This window comes from Primulina eburnea, chromosome 15 (assembly GCF_022965805.1).
Source record: "Primulina eburnea isolate SZY01 chromosome 15, ASM2296580v1, whole genome shotgun sequence".
In the NCBI taxonomy this organism is placed as follows: Eukaryota; Viridiplantae; Streptophyta; class Magnoliopsida; order Lamiales; family Gesneriaceae; genus Primulina; species Primulina eburnea.
In genome coordinates, this window is record NC_133115.1 from 35,023,433 (window position 1) to 35,040,454 (window position 17,022).

General features: G+C 37.1%; 1 protein-coding gene and 1 pseudogene across 1 annotated transcript; both read left to right on the forward strand.

Annotated features, from left to right (window-relative positions):
• The first annotated feature begins 6,960 nt into the window (after positions 1-6,960).
• LOC140813889 (uncharacterized) lies at positions 6,961-12,966 on the forward strand. The gene is made up of 14 exons (XM_073172680.1): positions 6,961-7,362; positions 7,485-7,597; positions 7,705-7,761; positions 8,787-8,882; positions 8,962-9,032; positions 9,655-9,697; positions 9,799-9,879; positions 9,958-10,017; positions 10,252-10,299; positions 10,983-11,083; positions 11,160-11,208; positions 11,359-11,403; positions 11,777-12,327; positions 12,724-12,966. The coding sequence occupies exons 1-13, from the start codon at positions 7,029-7,031 to the stop codon at positions 12,320-12,322; spliced, it is 1,644 nt and encodes a 547-aa protein (XP_073028781.1). The 5' UTR covers positions 6,961-7,028; the 3' UTR covers positions 12,323-12,327; positions 12,724-12,966.
• Positions 12,967-14,448: 1,482 nt separating this feature from the next.
• LOC140813806 (3-deoxy-manno-octulosonate cytidylyltransferase, mitochondrial-like) lies at positions 14,449-16,778 on the forward strand (annotated as a pseudogene).
• The last annotated feature ends 244 nt before the right edge of the window (positions 16,779-17,022 follow it).

Consider the following 17,022-nt stretch of genomic DNA (forward strand, 5'->3'; position numbering starts at 1 on the left):
CTTACAAATTTATGTGTGTAGTAAGTTCAGCTACTATTAGTAGCTAAACAAGTTTCTCCTCCTCTACAGGAGGTTACTATGTAATATATAAATGTTTGTGTTTGAATAAAAGAGATCTTTTGCTCTAGCCCCTCTCATGTATTATTTTCAAAATTTCATCTTATACTGTACACCTTAAGGTAGGAAACGAATTAAGGTTGTGCCAAGTGCTGCTGAAGGAATCTACGTCAGTAACCATAGGTTGCGATCGCGTGGTTAGACTGTGAGGAGCAGTCTGTAAAATACGGTGGATATAACCCGGTGGCACTCTGGTCAAAGAGGTATAAGATTTAATTTATTTTACGGAAGCATGATGGGTCGTTATTTTAAAAGAAAACTCAATTATTTAAGAATGGATAGGAAGGGTATTTTAGGAAATTGGGTACCAAAACCAAAGTTTATAAAAAATGGGTACTGATACACAAGTTGCCCTTTGTTTAATGTTATAGTCCTTCGGTTTGTTTATCCGAAAAAGATAGTTATAGATGATTTTTTTATAAATTTATATTTTTGAGGTGGATTTCAGTAAAATCCTCTATTTAATTTTTTTGGTATATTTTGGTTAATTTTTCTATGTTTTGTAAACAATTTCATAGTTGAATTTATATTCATTATTATTCTAAAATTTAAATTCTTCATTTTTTTATATCAGTTTTTTTACATGGTATATCGGCTGGAAACTTTTTGTAGCTGTATGTCTTTAAATTATATGTCGTTAAAAACATACACGATAGAGCTAACAATACTATGTATTCATTTATTTATGTATTATTATTTTTTGTTTTTAATGAACAATGATATTTTTGGCATTTGGTACTTTGAAAAAAGCTTTTGGTATGAATATACAAAAAAATTCTTATAAGATCATTTAATAAATTGAATTTATTATACTAAAATCTCACATCTGGTTCCAGTCACAAAATATTATAAAAATATTATTTTTTATTTTTGATATAGATCATGTCAATCCGTCTTTCGATATATGATATCGTTTCACAATAGAATTATTCATATATATAATACAATAGAGCATGCAGTGGCAAAGCCACAGTTCTACATCTATACTTAAATTTTTTTTGGTAAAGCCACAGTTCTACATCTATACAATAGTGGCAAAGCCACCATTCTACATCTATTAATAGTGACAAAGCCACAGGTAGAACTGTTGTATATCAAGAATTTACCTGTGGCTTTTTTAGTATCAACAGTTCTACAACAGTTGTGTATCAACATTTCTGAGGTGGACCACATAAAATCCTCTGTTTATAATAAATTATAGATGCTCTATTGTATATATCAGATATAGATATAATCAGATACAATACATATACAATGCATTCATACTATTAGTTAGTTAATATGATAGTTAGACAGTTAATATGACAGTTAGAAGATAGTTAGCTTACATATAGGTGTATAGCTTACTGATTCATTCTCTTTCACTGATTTGAATGAATACAATGAAGAAGAATTCTCCATGCTCTCGTATCTTTGAGCTCCTACGTAATATGGTATCAGAGCAAGAACTTCCGCACATATTTCTCCATTAATCGGAGATCTGAGATTCAGGATTATTCTTCAAGATTTATTCCTTCGCACATCTTCAGCAACGTAATTCATGGCTTCTGGCAATACATCGACTTCGTTGCGATCCAATGGTCAATCCGCCATTGATGATCCGATGAGCCCCTATTATCTGCATCACTCAGATAATCCGGGTCTTACATTGGTATCACAACCACTCACCGGAGATAACTACACATCTTGGAGCAGGGCCATGAAGATTGCGCTCTCGGTCAAGAACAAATTGGGGTTCGCTGATGGCACAATCGCAAAACCTTCAGCGACAGAATCAAGTCTTCTCAATTACTGGACCCGGAGTAACAATATTGTCATCTCATGGATCTTGAATTCAGTTTCCAAAGATATCTCAGCAAGCGTTTTATTCTCAGATTCTGCTGCAGCCATTTGGGATGATCTCCGAGAGCGATTTCAGCAGCACAATGCGCCTCGCATATTTCAGTTGAGACGTGATTTGATAAACTTACGCCAAAATCAAGACTCAATTAGCGTATATTTCACCAAGCTCAAGGCGATTTGGGAAGAATTAAATAATTTTCGGCCAGTATGCTGTTGCGGTAAATGCACTTGTGAGGGAGTCAAAAAGATTGAAACACATTTTCAGATGGACTACATCATGACCTTTCTCATGGGTCTAAATGATTCATTCGCTCAAGTTCGTACTCAAATCCTATTGATTGATCCGATTCCTCCTATTAATCGGGTTTTCTCGCTGGTGATTCGAGAAGAACGTCAAAGGGACATCAGAATTCAATCTCCGGACATCACCTCCACAGGAGGTATGGCCTTTTCTGTCAAGACAGATCAGGCTCAGCCACAATTCAAGGCCAGAGGGCCACCAAGATTGCTCCGTGAAACGCATCGAGAACGTCCTTTTTGCACCAAGTGTAACATTCATGGTCACACAATAGATACTTGTTACAAGATACATGGCTATTCTCCAGGTCTCAAGCAGCGTGGCAATTACTCATCTAAACCGAATGCTGTCAGTGCAAATCAAATCTCCGGGCAATCCAATTCTTCTATTCAAAAGTCTACCGAGGATGTTGATTCTTCGCCAAATGTGTTCCAAAGCTTTAGCAAAGATCAAATGGAACAACTACGGACAATGTTTACTCAACAATTATCATCATTTGACAGCCCACACAACTTGGCCAATGAGCCCATTAGCAATCTTGTCACAGGTACCTGTTTATCCACATTTGATTCTCATAATCTGAACTATGCAACGTGTTGGGTTATTGACTCCGGAGCATCCAGACACATCTGTTCAAATGCATCTTTATTTAAATCAATTACACCTGTTAATGGTTCGACCGTCACTCTGCCCGATCACACCACGATCACCGTTAATTTCTGTGGTGAAGTTAGACTTGGGGATTCTTTAATTCTTGAAGATGTTATGTACATTCCAACCTTCAAGTTCAATCTATTGTCTGTAAGTTGCCTCCTTGCCAACACCACCTCTGTGATAGGTTTTTGCCATGACTCATTTATCATCCAGGAAATCAGGACGAAGAAGACGATTGGCAAGGGTAGGAAAATCAATGGGCTGTATGTTCTGGACTCCATCTCAGAGTTTAAGAAGGCATCTATAAATCAGGTATCAGTGGATTTATGGCATTGTAGACTTGGTCATCCCTCTACTAGAGTAATGGAACTTTTGAGAAATTTCTTGCAATACAATGCACTTCAACTGGATAAATGTAGATCATGCCCTGTATGTCCGATAGCCAAACAACGAAGATTACCATTTATCTCAAACCATAATGTGTCTACTTGTTCATTTGACCTTATACATTGTGATATTTGGGGTCCGTATCACATCCCCACGCACAACCAGCAACGCTATTTTCTCACTTTAGTGGATGATTGCACTAGATATACATGGATATATCTACTCCAACATAAATCTGAGGCACATGGTGTTATTGTCCGATTTTGCTCCATGGTTGAGACTCAGTTTCTAACAAAGATTAAATCTTTTCGCACTGACAATGCAAAAGAACTAGCATTCACAGATTTATTCCTCCAAAAGGGCATTATGCACCAATTCTCATGTGTTCAAACTCCACAGCAGAACTCGGTGGTCGAAAGAAAACACCAACATCTCCTCAATGTAGCCAGATCATTATTTTTCCAATCACGTGTACCAGCTAGATTCTGGGGAGAGTGTGTATTGACTGCCACCTATCTCATCAATCGAGTCCCATCTCCTTCAAATAACAACAAGTCTCCTTATGAAATTCTGTACAAGAAAACTTTTGATTACTCATTCTTAAGGACATTTGGATGCCTTGCATTCGCATCCACATTGGCAAGCAATCGTGATAAATTGTCACCTAGAGCCCGTGCATGTGTTTTCATTGGCTATTCTCCAGGAGTTAAAGGTTACAAACTTCTTGATATCAGCAACAAAGAAGTTTTTATCTCCAGAGACGTAATTTTTCATGAGAGTACTTTCCCTTTCATGACAATTCATTCAGAGGTTGGCATTGATCCATTCTCTCAAACTGTTTTACCCATTCCATTCAACATACAAACAGCTGATGTGGTCACTCCACCTCAATCTACTTCAATACTAGAATTGGGATCACACCACCAAACAGACACTCCATCAACAAACATGATTCCACGTCGCACATCTTCGAGGGTCACAAAAACTCCATCATACCTTCGGGATTTCCACTGCAACTTAATGCATTCCAAAACATCACTTCCTTCCAAATTTCCTTATCCTTTGACAGAATATATATCATATGACTCTCTATATCCCTCATATCGAAATTTTATACTCAATGTTTCATCTCATTATGAGCCACAATTCTTCCATCAAGCTGTGCATCTTCATCAATGGCAAGCAGCCATGAATGAGGAGCTGAAAGCCATGGAAGCAAACCATACCTGGTCTGTTGTTCCCTTGCCACAAGGAAAACACTCAATCGGCTGTAGGTGGGTGTACAAAATCAAGTATGCATCGGATGGATCCATTGATCGCCACAAGGCTCGCTTAGTAGCCAAAGGATACACTCAACAAGAAGGTATCGATTTCTTTGAAACCTTCTCGCCAGTGGCGAAGTTAGCTACTGTCAAAATATTACTTGCTCTAGCAGCTAGCCACAATTGGCAACTTGCTCAACTCGACGTAAACAATGCCTTTCTTAATGTTGATTTATTGGAAGAAGTTTACATGGACTTGCCACTGGGGTATTCAACTCAACCCCAACGCGATCATTCCTCCACCAAGCTGGTCTGTAAACTTCACAAATCAATTTACGGACTTCGTCAAGCGTCTCGACAGTGGTACACTAAGTTTTCTCAAGCATTAATTCGGACAGGATTCAATCAATCTCAATCTGATCACACCTTATTCACCAAAGGTTCAGGAGACTCTTTCATTGCCTTACTCGTATATGTGGATGATATCATCATTGCAGGCCCTTCATCGCATCTTATTCACAACTTAAAGGCATCTCTCCAAGACCTCTTCAAACTCAAAGATTTGGGTTCACTTAGATACTTTCTTGGACTTGAGATTGCACGATCTAAGCAGGGGATTTGTCTTTCTCAACGGCTTTACACCCTAAAGCTTTTGGAGGACACTGGCTTATTGGCCAGTAAACCTGCCATAACTCCAATGGAACCTCGTTTGCACTTAAACAATATTGATGGTGAGCCAATTGAAGACATCTCGCAATATCGTCGACTCATTGGTCGACTTCTGTATCTCACATTATCACGTCCCGACATTGCATTTGCAGTCCACAAACTAAGTCAGTTTGTGTCAAAGCCTCGGACAACGCATATGCAGGCCGTAAACCATCTGTTACGATATCTCAAATCAGTACCTGGTCAAGGAATTTTTTTCCCTGCATCATCTTCAACTCAGCTTCGGGCTTTCTCTGATGCCGATTGGGCAGCTTGCACAGACACACGGAAGTCAGTCACAGGCTTTTGTGTATTCCTTGGCGATGCCTTGATATCTTGGAAAGCAAAGAAGCAAGCAACCATCTCACGGTCATCCACCGAAGCAGAATACCGAGCATTAGCTAACACTACAAGTGAAGTCGTGTGGATCATACAAATACTTAAAGACTTTAATATTTCCACTCCTACACCAGCTCTTGTCTTTTGTGACAGCCAGTCCGCAATACATATTGCCAACAATCCAGTTTTCCATGAGCGGACAAAACACATCGAGATCGATTGTCATTTCATTCGAGGAAAACTTGCAGATGGTTCGATCAAGCTACTTCCTGTTCGTTCCAACCTACAACTTGCTGACATATTTACCAAGCCTGTACCATCCACTACATTGACAACATTATTATCCAAGATGTCTATCAAAAATGTTTACAGTACATCTTGAGGGGGGGATATCAGATATAGATATAATCAGATACAATACATATACAATACATTCATACTGTTAGTTAGTTAATATGATAGTTAGACAGTTAATATGACAGTTAGAAGATAGTTAGCTTACATATAGGTGTATAGCTTACTGATTCATTCTCTTTCACTGATTTGAATGAATACAATGAAGAAGAATTCTCCATGCTCTCGTATCTTTGAGCTCCTACGTAATAGTATAGATGTGGAACATTGGCTTTGTCATACCCACTGCATGTTTATATTTTCATAAATGAACTTAATAAGTTTATATTTCTGAGGTGGACCGCAATAATATTTTTTGTCTAACATTTATATTTTTGGTCTTATATATTTTTAAAAAATTTATATATAAATTTTTTGAGACGAGTCAATTTGAGCTATACTTAAAGAGAAAAATAACATTTTTAATGTAAAAATGAAATTTTTTCATGACTTGAATCGGACTGGAAATCCGTTTATAAAATTAATTTGTGAGATCTCACTAAAGTTTTTTTTTGTGTGTAATATAATATAGTTGCCATTCAAAAAAGACAAAAACTTGTGTGAGACGGTCTCACGAGTCGTATTTGTGAGACGGATATCTTATTTGGATCATCTACGAAAAATTATTACTTTTTATGCTAAGAGTATTACTTTTTATTGTGAATATGAGTAGAGTTGACCCGTCTCACAGATTAATATCCGTGAGACGGTCTCACATGAGACCTACTCTACAACAAATGTACGACGACAATCTTGACTTCCAGAATAAAGATAAGCATATCAAATGGAAAATACTCTATGGATTAACACGGGATAATGCCATAATGGTAACAAGACTACAAGAGCCTATACCTGAGTAGACTATAATGGTCTTCAAAATAAAAATAAAAAAGTAATATAATGGGCCTAAAGCCCAAGGAAAACGTGGCTTTTAGCCCAGAGGAAAAATATAAGTAAGCAGCAGAAAGGAGAAACGGAAAATCAAACCTTGTCCTGTCGGTTTCCTGGCCGGCAACCGGGAAACTGCAATGGAAGGGCAGAGCATCCTCTATGAAACCCTAAGCCCTCTTGTCGCCACATCAACGGCGCCTATTCCTACGGAAGATTTCAAATCATACGTCGTATTCCGAAATCTGATATCTCTCTCCTCTGCCCAATGTGCATCTCCAGAATCCTCCACGGTGGATTACTTCTCTCTCGAGGTTAACGAATTGGAGGAATCTAAAGAGAGTTCAGTTTTAACCGTTCCTCTCCCTGGGACGCCTGCGGAAGCTTCCACGTCGGCGCCGGGTAGGACTCTCGAAGGCAACTGGTTTAGCTCCAAATCTCACTTCAAAAGCCCCATGCTTCGTCTCCACCGAGGTTCTAGTTTTCTCCTCTTTTGCTACATAAACTATGCTATTTAGGTATGCGGACGCTTGAATAAAAGTTTGATTGCGTAATCTAGTTAACTTCACTGCTAATTATAAGATTGTATACTGCAGAGATACTCGATTTTTGTAATTTTCTCTCGCCAACACCTGAGGAGCAAGGGCACCGAAATGCTGCTGTAGAATCTGTTTTTGATGTTATAAAATATATCTGGCCTAATGCTAAGGTATGTTAGATTTTTGTGCGAATGTGTATTTTTGGTTAACTGTGGACAATTTTTTTTTTTTGGTTATCTGTGGACAATTGTTTATATGTTTAAGGTGCGTCTTACAGGCTGAAGTTTTTGGATCATTTAAAACGGGGCTTTATCTTCCATCTAGTGATATCGATGTAAGCTTGAAACTGTGTGTTAGTCATTTCAATGATTTGTTTTTACCAATTGTTTTCTGAATTAATGACAAATATTCCTTGTTCAACTTGCAACTTAGAGGTATAATTGTCTGCAAATGTGATATAACTGGCCAAAGTTATCAATTATTTATGAGATGCCATTTTATTAGGGGGCATTAAATGTGAACCATTGAATTCCGTTTTGGAAGGTTGCATTAAGAGAATGTATAAATGGCTTATCGAATGAACTTTTGCATGTTGAATGTAAATCATGAATCTGGATCTGCGCTATTAAGACTTAAGTATTAGCATTTCTTCGCCAAAGGACACCAGGGAAATTATGGTTTGCTACAATCAAAAGCCAAAATTTATGTTGTTATGGATATGGATTGTTCAGTAATCACCCTGAGAAGTTGATAATAAATTTAACACCGAGAGAGATGTCAGAATGGGAGCCGAGGGCAATACTGATATTATTAGCTTTTGGCTGCCATCTTGTATTTCTTTCCAGTATCATGGAATCTAAAGTTTTTTCATTTGTTTGTCCCAAATTTTAAATATATCCCTCTTGAACTGGTTTTTGAAGCTAAGTTACATAGATGCTAGATTGCCCTTCAACGTATTGATATTTGAAAAGAAAGAAATACATATACACGCAGCAATACATCAGGGTCTTATGGCGTGTTCTTATATAAGAAAAACAAGTCGGGACTTGTCGTCCTAAGCGTGAGTGGATTTCCCGGTTATAGAAATAACTATTAAAATTTTGATTTTTCCAATCCTAAAAGTTGTATCTTCCTGGTTTGATTGTTATCAAATTGATTAAGACCATGGGTGAGCTCTAAATGGATTCTGGCTGGATAGATGTTACGGTAATTCACATTTATTTGATGGGTTTTCTTGCCGATTCCGTGGCAGCAGATATCTTGTGAGGAGCAATTTTTTTTTTTTGTGGATGACCTTTGGAGCATGCAAATTAATATAAAATGTAAGCAATCTGACTTTGCTATGTGGTACTTGGGCAGGTTGTTATCTTGGGTTCAGATGTAACTAGTCCCCAAACTGGTTTGTATGCTCTTTCCAGGGCTCTATCTCAAAGTGGGATTGCTAAGAAGATACAGGTATCATTTGTTGTTTGAATTTCACCATTGCTTGGTTTTCCACCGCTTATTCAAAAATTTCAACGGCTTCCTATATCAGGTTATTGCAAAGGCTCGGGTGCCTATTATTAAATTTGTGGAGAAGAAAAGTGGTGTAGCATTTGATATAAGGTTAGGCCTCTGTTTGGTTAAGACTTGATAGGACTATTGAATGGTGATAAATTATAATATGTAGGCTGCCTTGGAGGAAAAAGTAGAATGGCATTTGGTATAAGATTTAACTACTAATTTACTGAACTTCAAGGAAATCTTAGATGGTTGTGAAAAATTTCTATATATTGGCTGTCTCACAACAGTTTGGTTGCCATCATTTTCCTTTTTCCCACAGAAGAATAGCAGTTTATTGCTAAGTATTTGTAATGTGCCTGCACCTATTTTGTTGATGCATCTACTTCATCGTGTCCCGCATACATGTTAGCACCTCTCTCATTGTCGATAATAAAGATCGTTATATTACCGTTTGCTAGTTTTAGGTTTCATCCTTCATTATGTGCTGGTTCATTTGTTTCTTGTATTTTTTCAAGTGAAGAAAGAATTGCTCGGTCCTGGGAATGTGTTATTTGTTAATACTTTTCTGATTTGTATACTTTCTGTGGTGCATACACATACTCGTGACTTCAGTGTGTGACGCCAAAGAACATGTGTCGTACTTCGAAGAATACTGCTTCTTGAAACTTCTTTGTTATGATCTTATTTCCTTGAGTGGAATTGACGTTGTATCTCTTGGTAACAGTTTTGACGCACATACTGGACCAAGAGCTGCTGAGTTTATAAAGGTTTTTTTTTTCCTTTTGATTTATTTCATATTTATTTTCCTGTTGGATATTTTTTTTTGGTTTGTCTTGATGAAATTATTCGCGTTTTTCTTATTATTCAGAATGCTGTATCTAAATGGCCTCCGCTACGACCATTATGCCTTATATTGAAAGTCTTCCTACAGCAAAGAGAGTTAAATGAGGTGAAATTTCTTACTTTTTATTCTTGTTGACCTGCAAATAAATCTTACATTTCCTTCAACTTGCCATTCTTTCTCTAGGTGTACACTGGTGGAATTGGCTCATATGCACTCCTTTCCATGCTAGTAGCAATGTTGCGGGTAACTACATTGTTTTTCCTCGGTTCAGCTTATTAGGTCAATGTTTTTTTTTTCCCCTTAGATGTTTCACTTTCCTTTTCAAAAATGCCGAATGTGGAAATATTTTTATGCTGTTTTGTTAGAAATTACTGTGGGTAGGAGTTCATATCTGAGATATAAAAACATGCAATATATATATTCGTTTTTGACTTTTTGATGGAATTCCAATTTGTTGAATATTTTTTTTCCTACCAGAACCGGCAGGATCAAGCTTCCCTCGATGATAACCTGGGAGTTTTACTGGTATTATGATGCTATGCTAAAACCTTTCCATTTATTTAAATATTGAGAATCATTTCCCTATAAATGGCATATTCTCAGGGGTACCAAATTATTTGCTGTTATCAAGCACTTACCATATTGGATGATTCATGATTTAAGTTTTAGAATAATCCATCGATAATGTTTACTTCACAGGAGCAATATTGTTGTTTAGTGATATCTATTAATCCACTAACTTGTAATTATTTACTTTTGGCAGCATTCATGCCATTATCGTTGAATCCACCAGATACTGCGTTTTGTCAAGTACCTCATTCAATTTCTTTTCATTAATTTGCCATTTTATCTTCAATTTTTGAGAAGTTTTTGGAATGCAAACATGTTAGATAAACTGCTGAAGAACACGGGGTTCATCCTTCCATCGATTTGTTTTCGCCTTGGAAATCGTAAATATTTTGATTTTGTTTGAGCTAGTTAGTGAAAGATAGCGAAGCAATTTCTAGTGTTTTATGTGGTTCCTCGTGCGTGTAATTTTATGAGCTTAAAGTATTGATTAAATTAAGGGTTGTTAATCATCCATGTTTTTTATAAGCGGTATGGCAGCATTCTTAATTTTGTCTCTAAACTAAGGATGTGGTAGGTGCACGAGCTTCTGGTGTCATGTACAAAATTTCACGGACTTTCTGTTTTTTGGTGAAATATAGGTGAACTTTTTTGACTTGTATGGCCGCAAATTGAACACGGTTGATGTTGGTATTTCTTGCAATGGTGTGAGCACAACCTTCTTTCCAAAAAGTAGCAAAGGGTTAGAAGTTTTTGCATTATGTTAGGTGGTGTTAATTATTTATTTCTTATTTCTTATAGTGTTGCCTACTATTCAGATTTTCAGTTGAAGGCCGGCCTTCCCTTATCTCAATTGAAGACCCCCAGGTTATCTAATGAATTTTAGTCCAGTCTTCCATATGACAACGTGTCTTTCAAACAAATCCCTGAAGTGAAAGGAAAATTGAAAGCTAGCGATTTTCGTGGAATAAGATGATACTCCATTTTATCACTTTTCCACGTATTTTTCTGTAACAGGTTCCAGATAATGATGTAGGGAAGAGCTCCTTTAACTATTATCAGGTAAGAATTTTGCAATAATTTTTAGGATCCTCTGTTCCTTATCTTCCTTCATTTTGGTTCAAAAACTTAATGTTCCTTTATTACTTGCATTATGGTTCACTTGTAAGTTGTAAGTGATTGCCAGAAGTGTGTCGCCATATGTTAGTTTTTGAAAAGACGACCTCTCGCCCATGTGAGTAGAAAAACAAGTTACCCTGTCATAATTTAGTGTTCACGAATGATCCATGCTTATTACAATCTTTGAACATGCCAACTGGTGTCAGGCTTTTTTCTTGAATTTATGAATTGTGAAGACCGTCGCTACCCTAGTTTATCGCTGCTTCCTTTTTTCCTTTGTACTTTATCGTCTTTGTTGACCTCTAACCCTCTACAGGTCAGATCAGCTTTTTCCATGGCGTACTCTACTCTGACGAATGAGAAGGCCATATTGCGCCTTGGACCCAAGAAAAGCATCCTTGGTGCCCTCATACTACCAGATGCCGTACTATTGGAACGAAAAGGAGGGTTGACTGAGAATGCAACGTTTAATACCTTATTTCCTGGTGCTGGAGAGCCATTGGAACAACTCTTTGACATTCAGCAGGAAATTTATTGCAATTGGAGGTTAAATGATGAAGATGAAGAGCCACTTCCCCGTGGAAACGGAATTCCTGGCCAGCAGGACATAAAATCTTCCAGGCAAAAAAGGAAGTCGTCTAATAATAATAATTCTACCAAGGAAGTTAATGGATCTGGTATCCAGGGTGTAGACAGATACGAAGAAAATGGTTCTATGACGGGGTCGAGGAAGAAGAAGAGGGAAAAAAATTGTGATTTGAAGAACTCACGGACAAAGAAACAAACTTGGAAACACCATCAAAGTTACAATAGCAGTCGGAACAGTCACTATGGATCTCGCCCAGGGACGGAGCCACGTTGAAGGCTGTGGTGGGCTTCAGCCCAGGCTAGAATTTAGGATTAGCGACGGTTTTACCACTTCCGTCGCTAAAATTTTTGAATCTGTTAAAAATTTTAGCCCATAGCCCACTACAAAAAACGGATGGATTAGCGACGGTTTTTCTACATCCGTCGCTAAAATTACGACGGTTTTGTTCTCACCGTCGCTATATAGCGACGGTGTTGTTCTAACCGTCCCTATATAGCGACGGTTTTGTGCAAACCGTCGCTGATTTGCGACGGATTAATAAAATCTGTCGTCGATTAAGATCGGCGACGATGTTTAGAAGAGTCGTCGTTAGTAGGGCTATCATTCAGTCCAGTCTCGGTTTAATTTCTGGCTACGTCCCTGATCTCGCCCTTAAAAGTTGCGTTCAAGCATAGCGTAAAAATTGCGAAAGTTATGACCTGGCATAGTATGTTGGACTCAGTGGTGTGTATTATTGACGTACTATTTATTATTTGTTTAAAAAAACACGCGCGCGCGCTGTGCTTTTCTGATTTTCTGATTTATGTGATCTATTATTACAGATCACCTAATCATACGTATTCAAAATGTGAAAGTGACGTTCTATTACTGAGTCAGCAATCGTCATATTTAATAGTTGCCACAAATTATTTTATTTGCTTAACGAAGTAATTTTTCGAACGTATTTGAAAAGAAAATAGGGAATATCGTTCCTTTTAATTAAATTAAAACTCTCCACGAAGATTTCACATTGTAATCTCTTCTATATATGCAAGCCTATATTAATTAATACATGTATACTCACTTATAAGTGACACTCACGTACACTCTGAACTAGAAAATTTTTACCACATTTCTTGTACCATTTTTTTAAAATATTATCTAATATAGAGATTTTATTGAGATGAATTGTGATGTAGTTAGAAAATTAGTTGAAATTTGATACATATGACAATCAAATATTGGTGTAATAGAAATGTGAAATTTGATAAGTAGGATAATTAATTATTGATGTAATAGAGAATTCACCCCTTGAACTTGAGCTGACCCCAAACCAGCGGAACTATCCACAACTTCCATCTTCCCAGTATAAATGTATAATGTATATACAATTTTTGAAAACCCTAGTATATAATATTGTTTAGCAACGAATATGATTAATCGCGGACCTCTGTTATATAATTAATATTTAAATAATTTTTTAAAGAGAATAAAGTATAATTCCCCCCCCCCCCCCCCGGAAAAAGAGTACTAATACATGTGCATGATCTAGGGATGTCAAACCCAGACCTGCAATAGACCTGCGAGTATGGAGTGGGTTTGAGCATACTAAATGGATTATGGGACAGGTCTCGGGCTCAATTTTTCAGACCCGTTCGGATATGGGGCGGGTCATGAATCCTATAATACCCGCCTCATATCCGTCCCATATATGTGTATATAAATATTTTAGGGTTTTAGTTTTATTAGTTTCATTTTTTTAGTAGCTCATCTCAACCATAACGAAATTAGTTATTCCTATATCAACTATTGCATTTGAATCTGTTTTTAATAGAAGAATAATTGGTCATCATCTTAGTAGACTTAATCCAACGACTTTGGAGGCATTGATGTGCTCGCGAAGATGGTTGTGGGGTGAGGTGAAAGATAAATATATCACAATTTTATTTTGTTATTGTACTTTCATTTTAATTTTTTTATTGTATTTTCTCTCTTTAAATTACATTTTTTTTACAATTTGAAATTACATTTTTATTTCAATGTACTTTCACTTTTTTTTTTTGGGATGTTAAGATTTTTGGAGAGCTAATAACTCTTTTTTTTATGTAATTCTTTATATCGTGAAAATATTTTGTTTATTATTATTAAGTGTGGTCGAAGACATGATTTAATTTTCCACAATATTGTATTTAGAGACTTCTCTTTTCATAATTCAGTCATGTGATAAGAAATATTACTTTTTTTATTTTAAAAAAATTCGGGTCTTACGGATTTATTCGGACGCATTTCATATTTGAGATGGGGTGGATCCGAAGGATATTTAACCGAGATAGAACGGATAACAAGTCAAAGTTTTTTTTATAAAAAAAGTCTTAAATTTAGCCAACCTGCCTCGTAGCCCATGGACATCTCTACGTGCATCTTTACACAATCGACGATTCAAAGGCATAAGTCGCTCATCTTTCTTAACAACAATTTCGAATGCCGATCTGCGACTCATCGCCAAGCTCCAGCTCCACTAAGTCTTGGGTTCACTGTCTGGCGGGGGCGCTTGGTGCCCATGCACAGTATCGCCAATCGATAAGGTTCCGGAGCGGGGTCATCGGAATTATACCTGCTCGATATGTGTCCTCTGGCTTTCGAGGCAAGCCCCTCATTCAAATCCTCGACAAGCTTATGATCCAGGTACTTTTTGGATTGTGTTGCCAATTTCGGTTGCTTATGTTTTCGGATCAATTGGTTTACGATGATTTTGCCATTGCTCGTTTGATTTCTTTTACTTTTTGCAGAGAACATGGCAAAGAGCAAAATTGGCTGCGACATTGGACCATGTGGGTAAGGATCGATGGGTTTGGCTCAATTCCGTCAGCTCAACCGTGAGAACTTCTCACTTAAGTATTTGGTTTTCGTGATGGGTGATTCGGGGCTTCGTCATTTGAGTAGTTGTGGCGACAAATGGATGATAAGATCGCTGAATGTTGTAGAGGATTTGGTGCTGATGTGGTAATGACCTCGGAATCGTGTCGAAATGGTACAAGATTTTGCATTTACTGTGATCCCAATAACGCTAGCTCTGCTAAGAGATTTGATTTATGGAGTTCTATTTTGAATTTCATAGGCATCGAACGTTGTGACGAAGCGCTCCAAAAGATTGGAAAGAAGTATGATAATGTTGTCAATATTCAAGGAGACGAACCACTCATAGAACCTGAAATAATAGATGGCATTGTCAAGGCCTTGCAGGTAACGATGTTTTTTCGCCCATTATCTCTCCATAATGGTGATCAGATGCAAGTTTCCCTAGTAATATTCAGAGTTAAATCTATTCATGAGAAAACATTTATTTGTAGCAGCTCGCAAGATCAAATTTTGGAGGAATTACTGAAGCGTTATGGAGTTCGGTATTTGTTTTATGGGTAAACTACGAACGTGTGGATTGAACATAAGAATTTACAAATGGAATAAGCTTATTGATTTTTTCCAAAAATTTATGATGACTTCATTGGTTACATCTCTTCCAAATCAAGATATTTATGTTATGTATTACCGGTCCAATATCTTTGGAGTATGGGGCCATGATTAGTTCACACTGTGACTTCTCACCGGCATCCTATCCTTAACTATTATTACCTTTAGAGCTTTCAACGGTTACATTTCCAAGTTAATAAGATTTTGTACTTCGAAAAACTATTACTCGGCCCATTTTCATGTGAGTGGTCAGGTCAATGAACGCAACTCAGATAAAATTTGTGGTTCATGAAGGCTGCTCCAGATGCGGTCTTCAGCACCACAGTTATATCTTTAGATCCTGAAGATGCATTTGATCCGAATCGTGTCAAATGAGTCGTAGATAACCGTGGCTATTCAATTTATATTTCTCACGAGGACTTATACCATTTAACAAGTTGGTTTTCTAACGCTCTAATCCTACATGCATTATCTTATCTCACAGGCAACATGGCCAAAATGGATATTGATGAACTCTAATGCACGCAGGTCTGGAAAAGTTAACCCTCAATTTCCATATTTGCTTCATCTGGGGATTCAGGTATCAAACTGTCATCATTATGTTGCACATGTTTCGCTTGCTTCATGTATCCAATATAAGACTCAGATCATAATATATGCTATGATATTGATGTTTGTGCAGAGCTTTGATTCTAAATTTCGGAAGATCTATGCCGAGCTGCCACCAACACCGCTCCAACTGGAAGAAGATCTTGAGCAGCTGAAGGTCCATGAATATGGATACAAATAAAGGTGCCAGCAAGAATTGTTACCCTTGTTACTCTTCTATTTTCTTAATTTCCCTCCCAACAATTTAATTATTCGGAGGATTATTAGTCACTTTCCACGATCTGCGGGTGATAAAAGTTGACCATGAGTCCCATGGGGTTGATATACCAGAAGATGTGGAGAAATATAGAGCATTACATTCGCGAAAGAAACCTGTCTTAGTTGCATAAACGCCTACAAATTAAACAGCTTCTTTCTTATGTTACAGCCACCTTCTTGTAGCCTTCACATCCACTAGTGGAATGGCTTGAGGATAAGGGTGTGTTGAGATTTCATTTCTGGTGTTTGAGGAGGGGCTTGTTTGATAAATTTTGAGTTTTTTAAAATAATAAAAAAAAAATAGTATTTTGTGAATAATGAAATTTAACTTAAAAAATAAATATATATGTTGAAAGATCTGGAATATGAAAATAAGACGCAAAATGGGATGATGAAACAAACACAACCAAATCAATAATGAAAGTTGAAATTAAATGAATGTGGGTGTGTGTTAATAATGGGGAAGTGTTAATGTAATGAATATGTGGCTCGTGGACCCCATCATTTTTAATGAGATGGAGAGTTATTAACATGAATTAATTCCGACGGATGCGGATGCCTTAAGTGATGACTTCATAATTAATTTGTGTTTATTTCATGCACCAAGAAAATATTTCATTTTGGGTCCGTAAATAAGGGGATCCAAAAAGCGGGGCCCT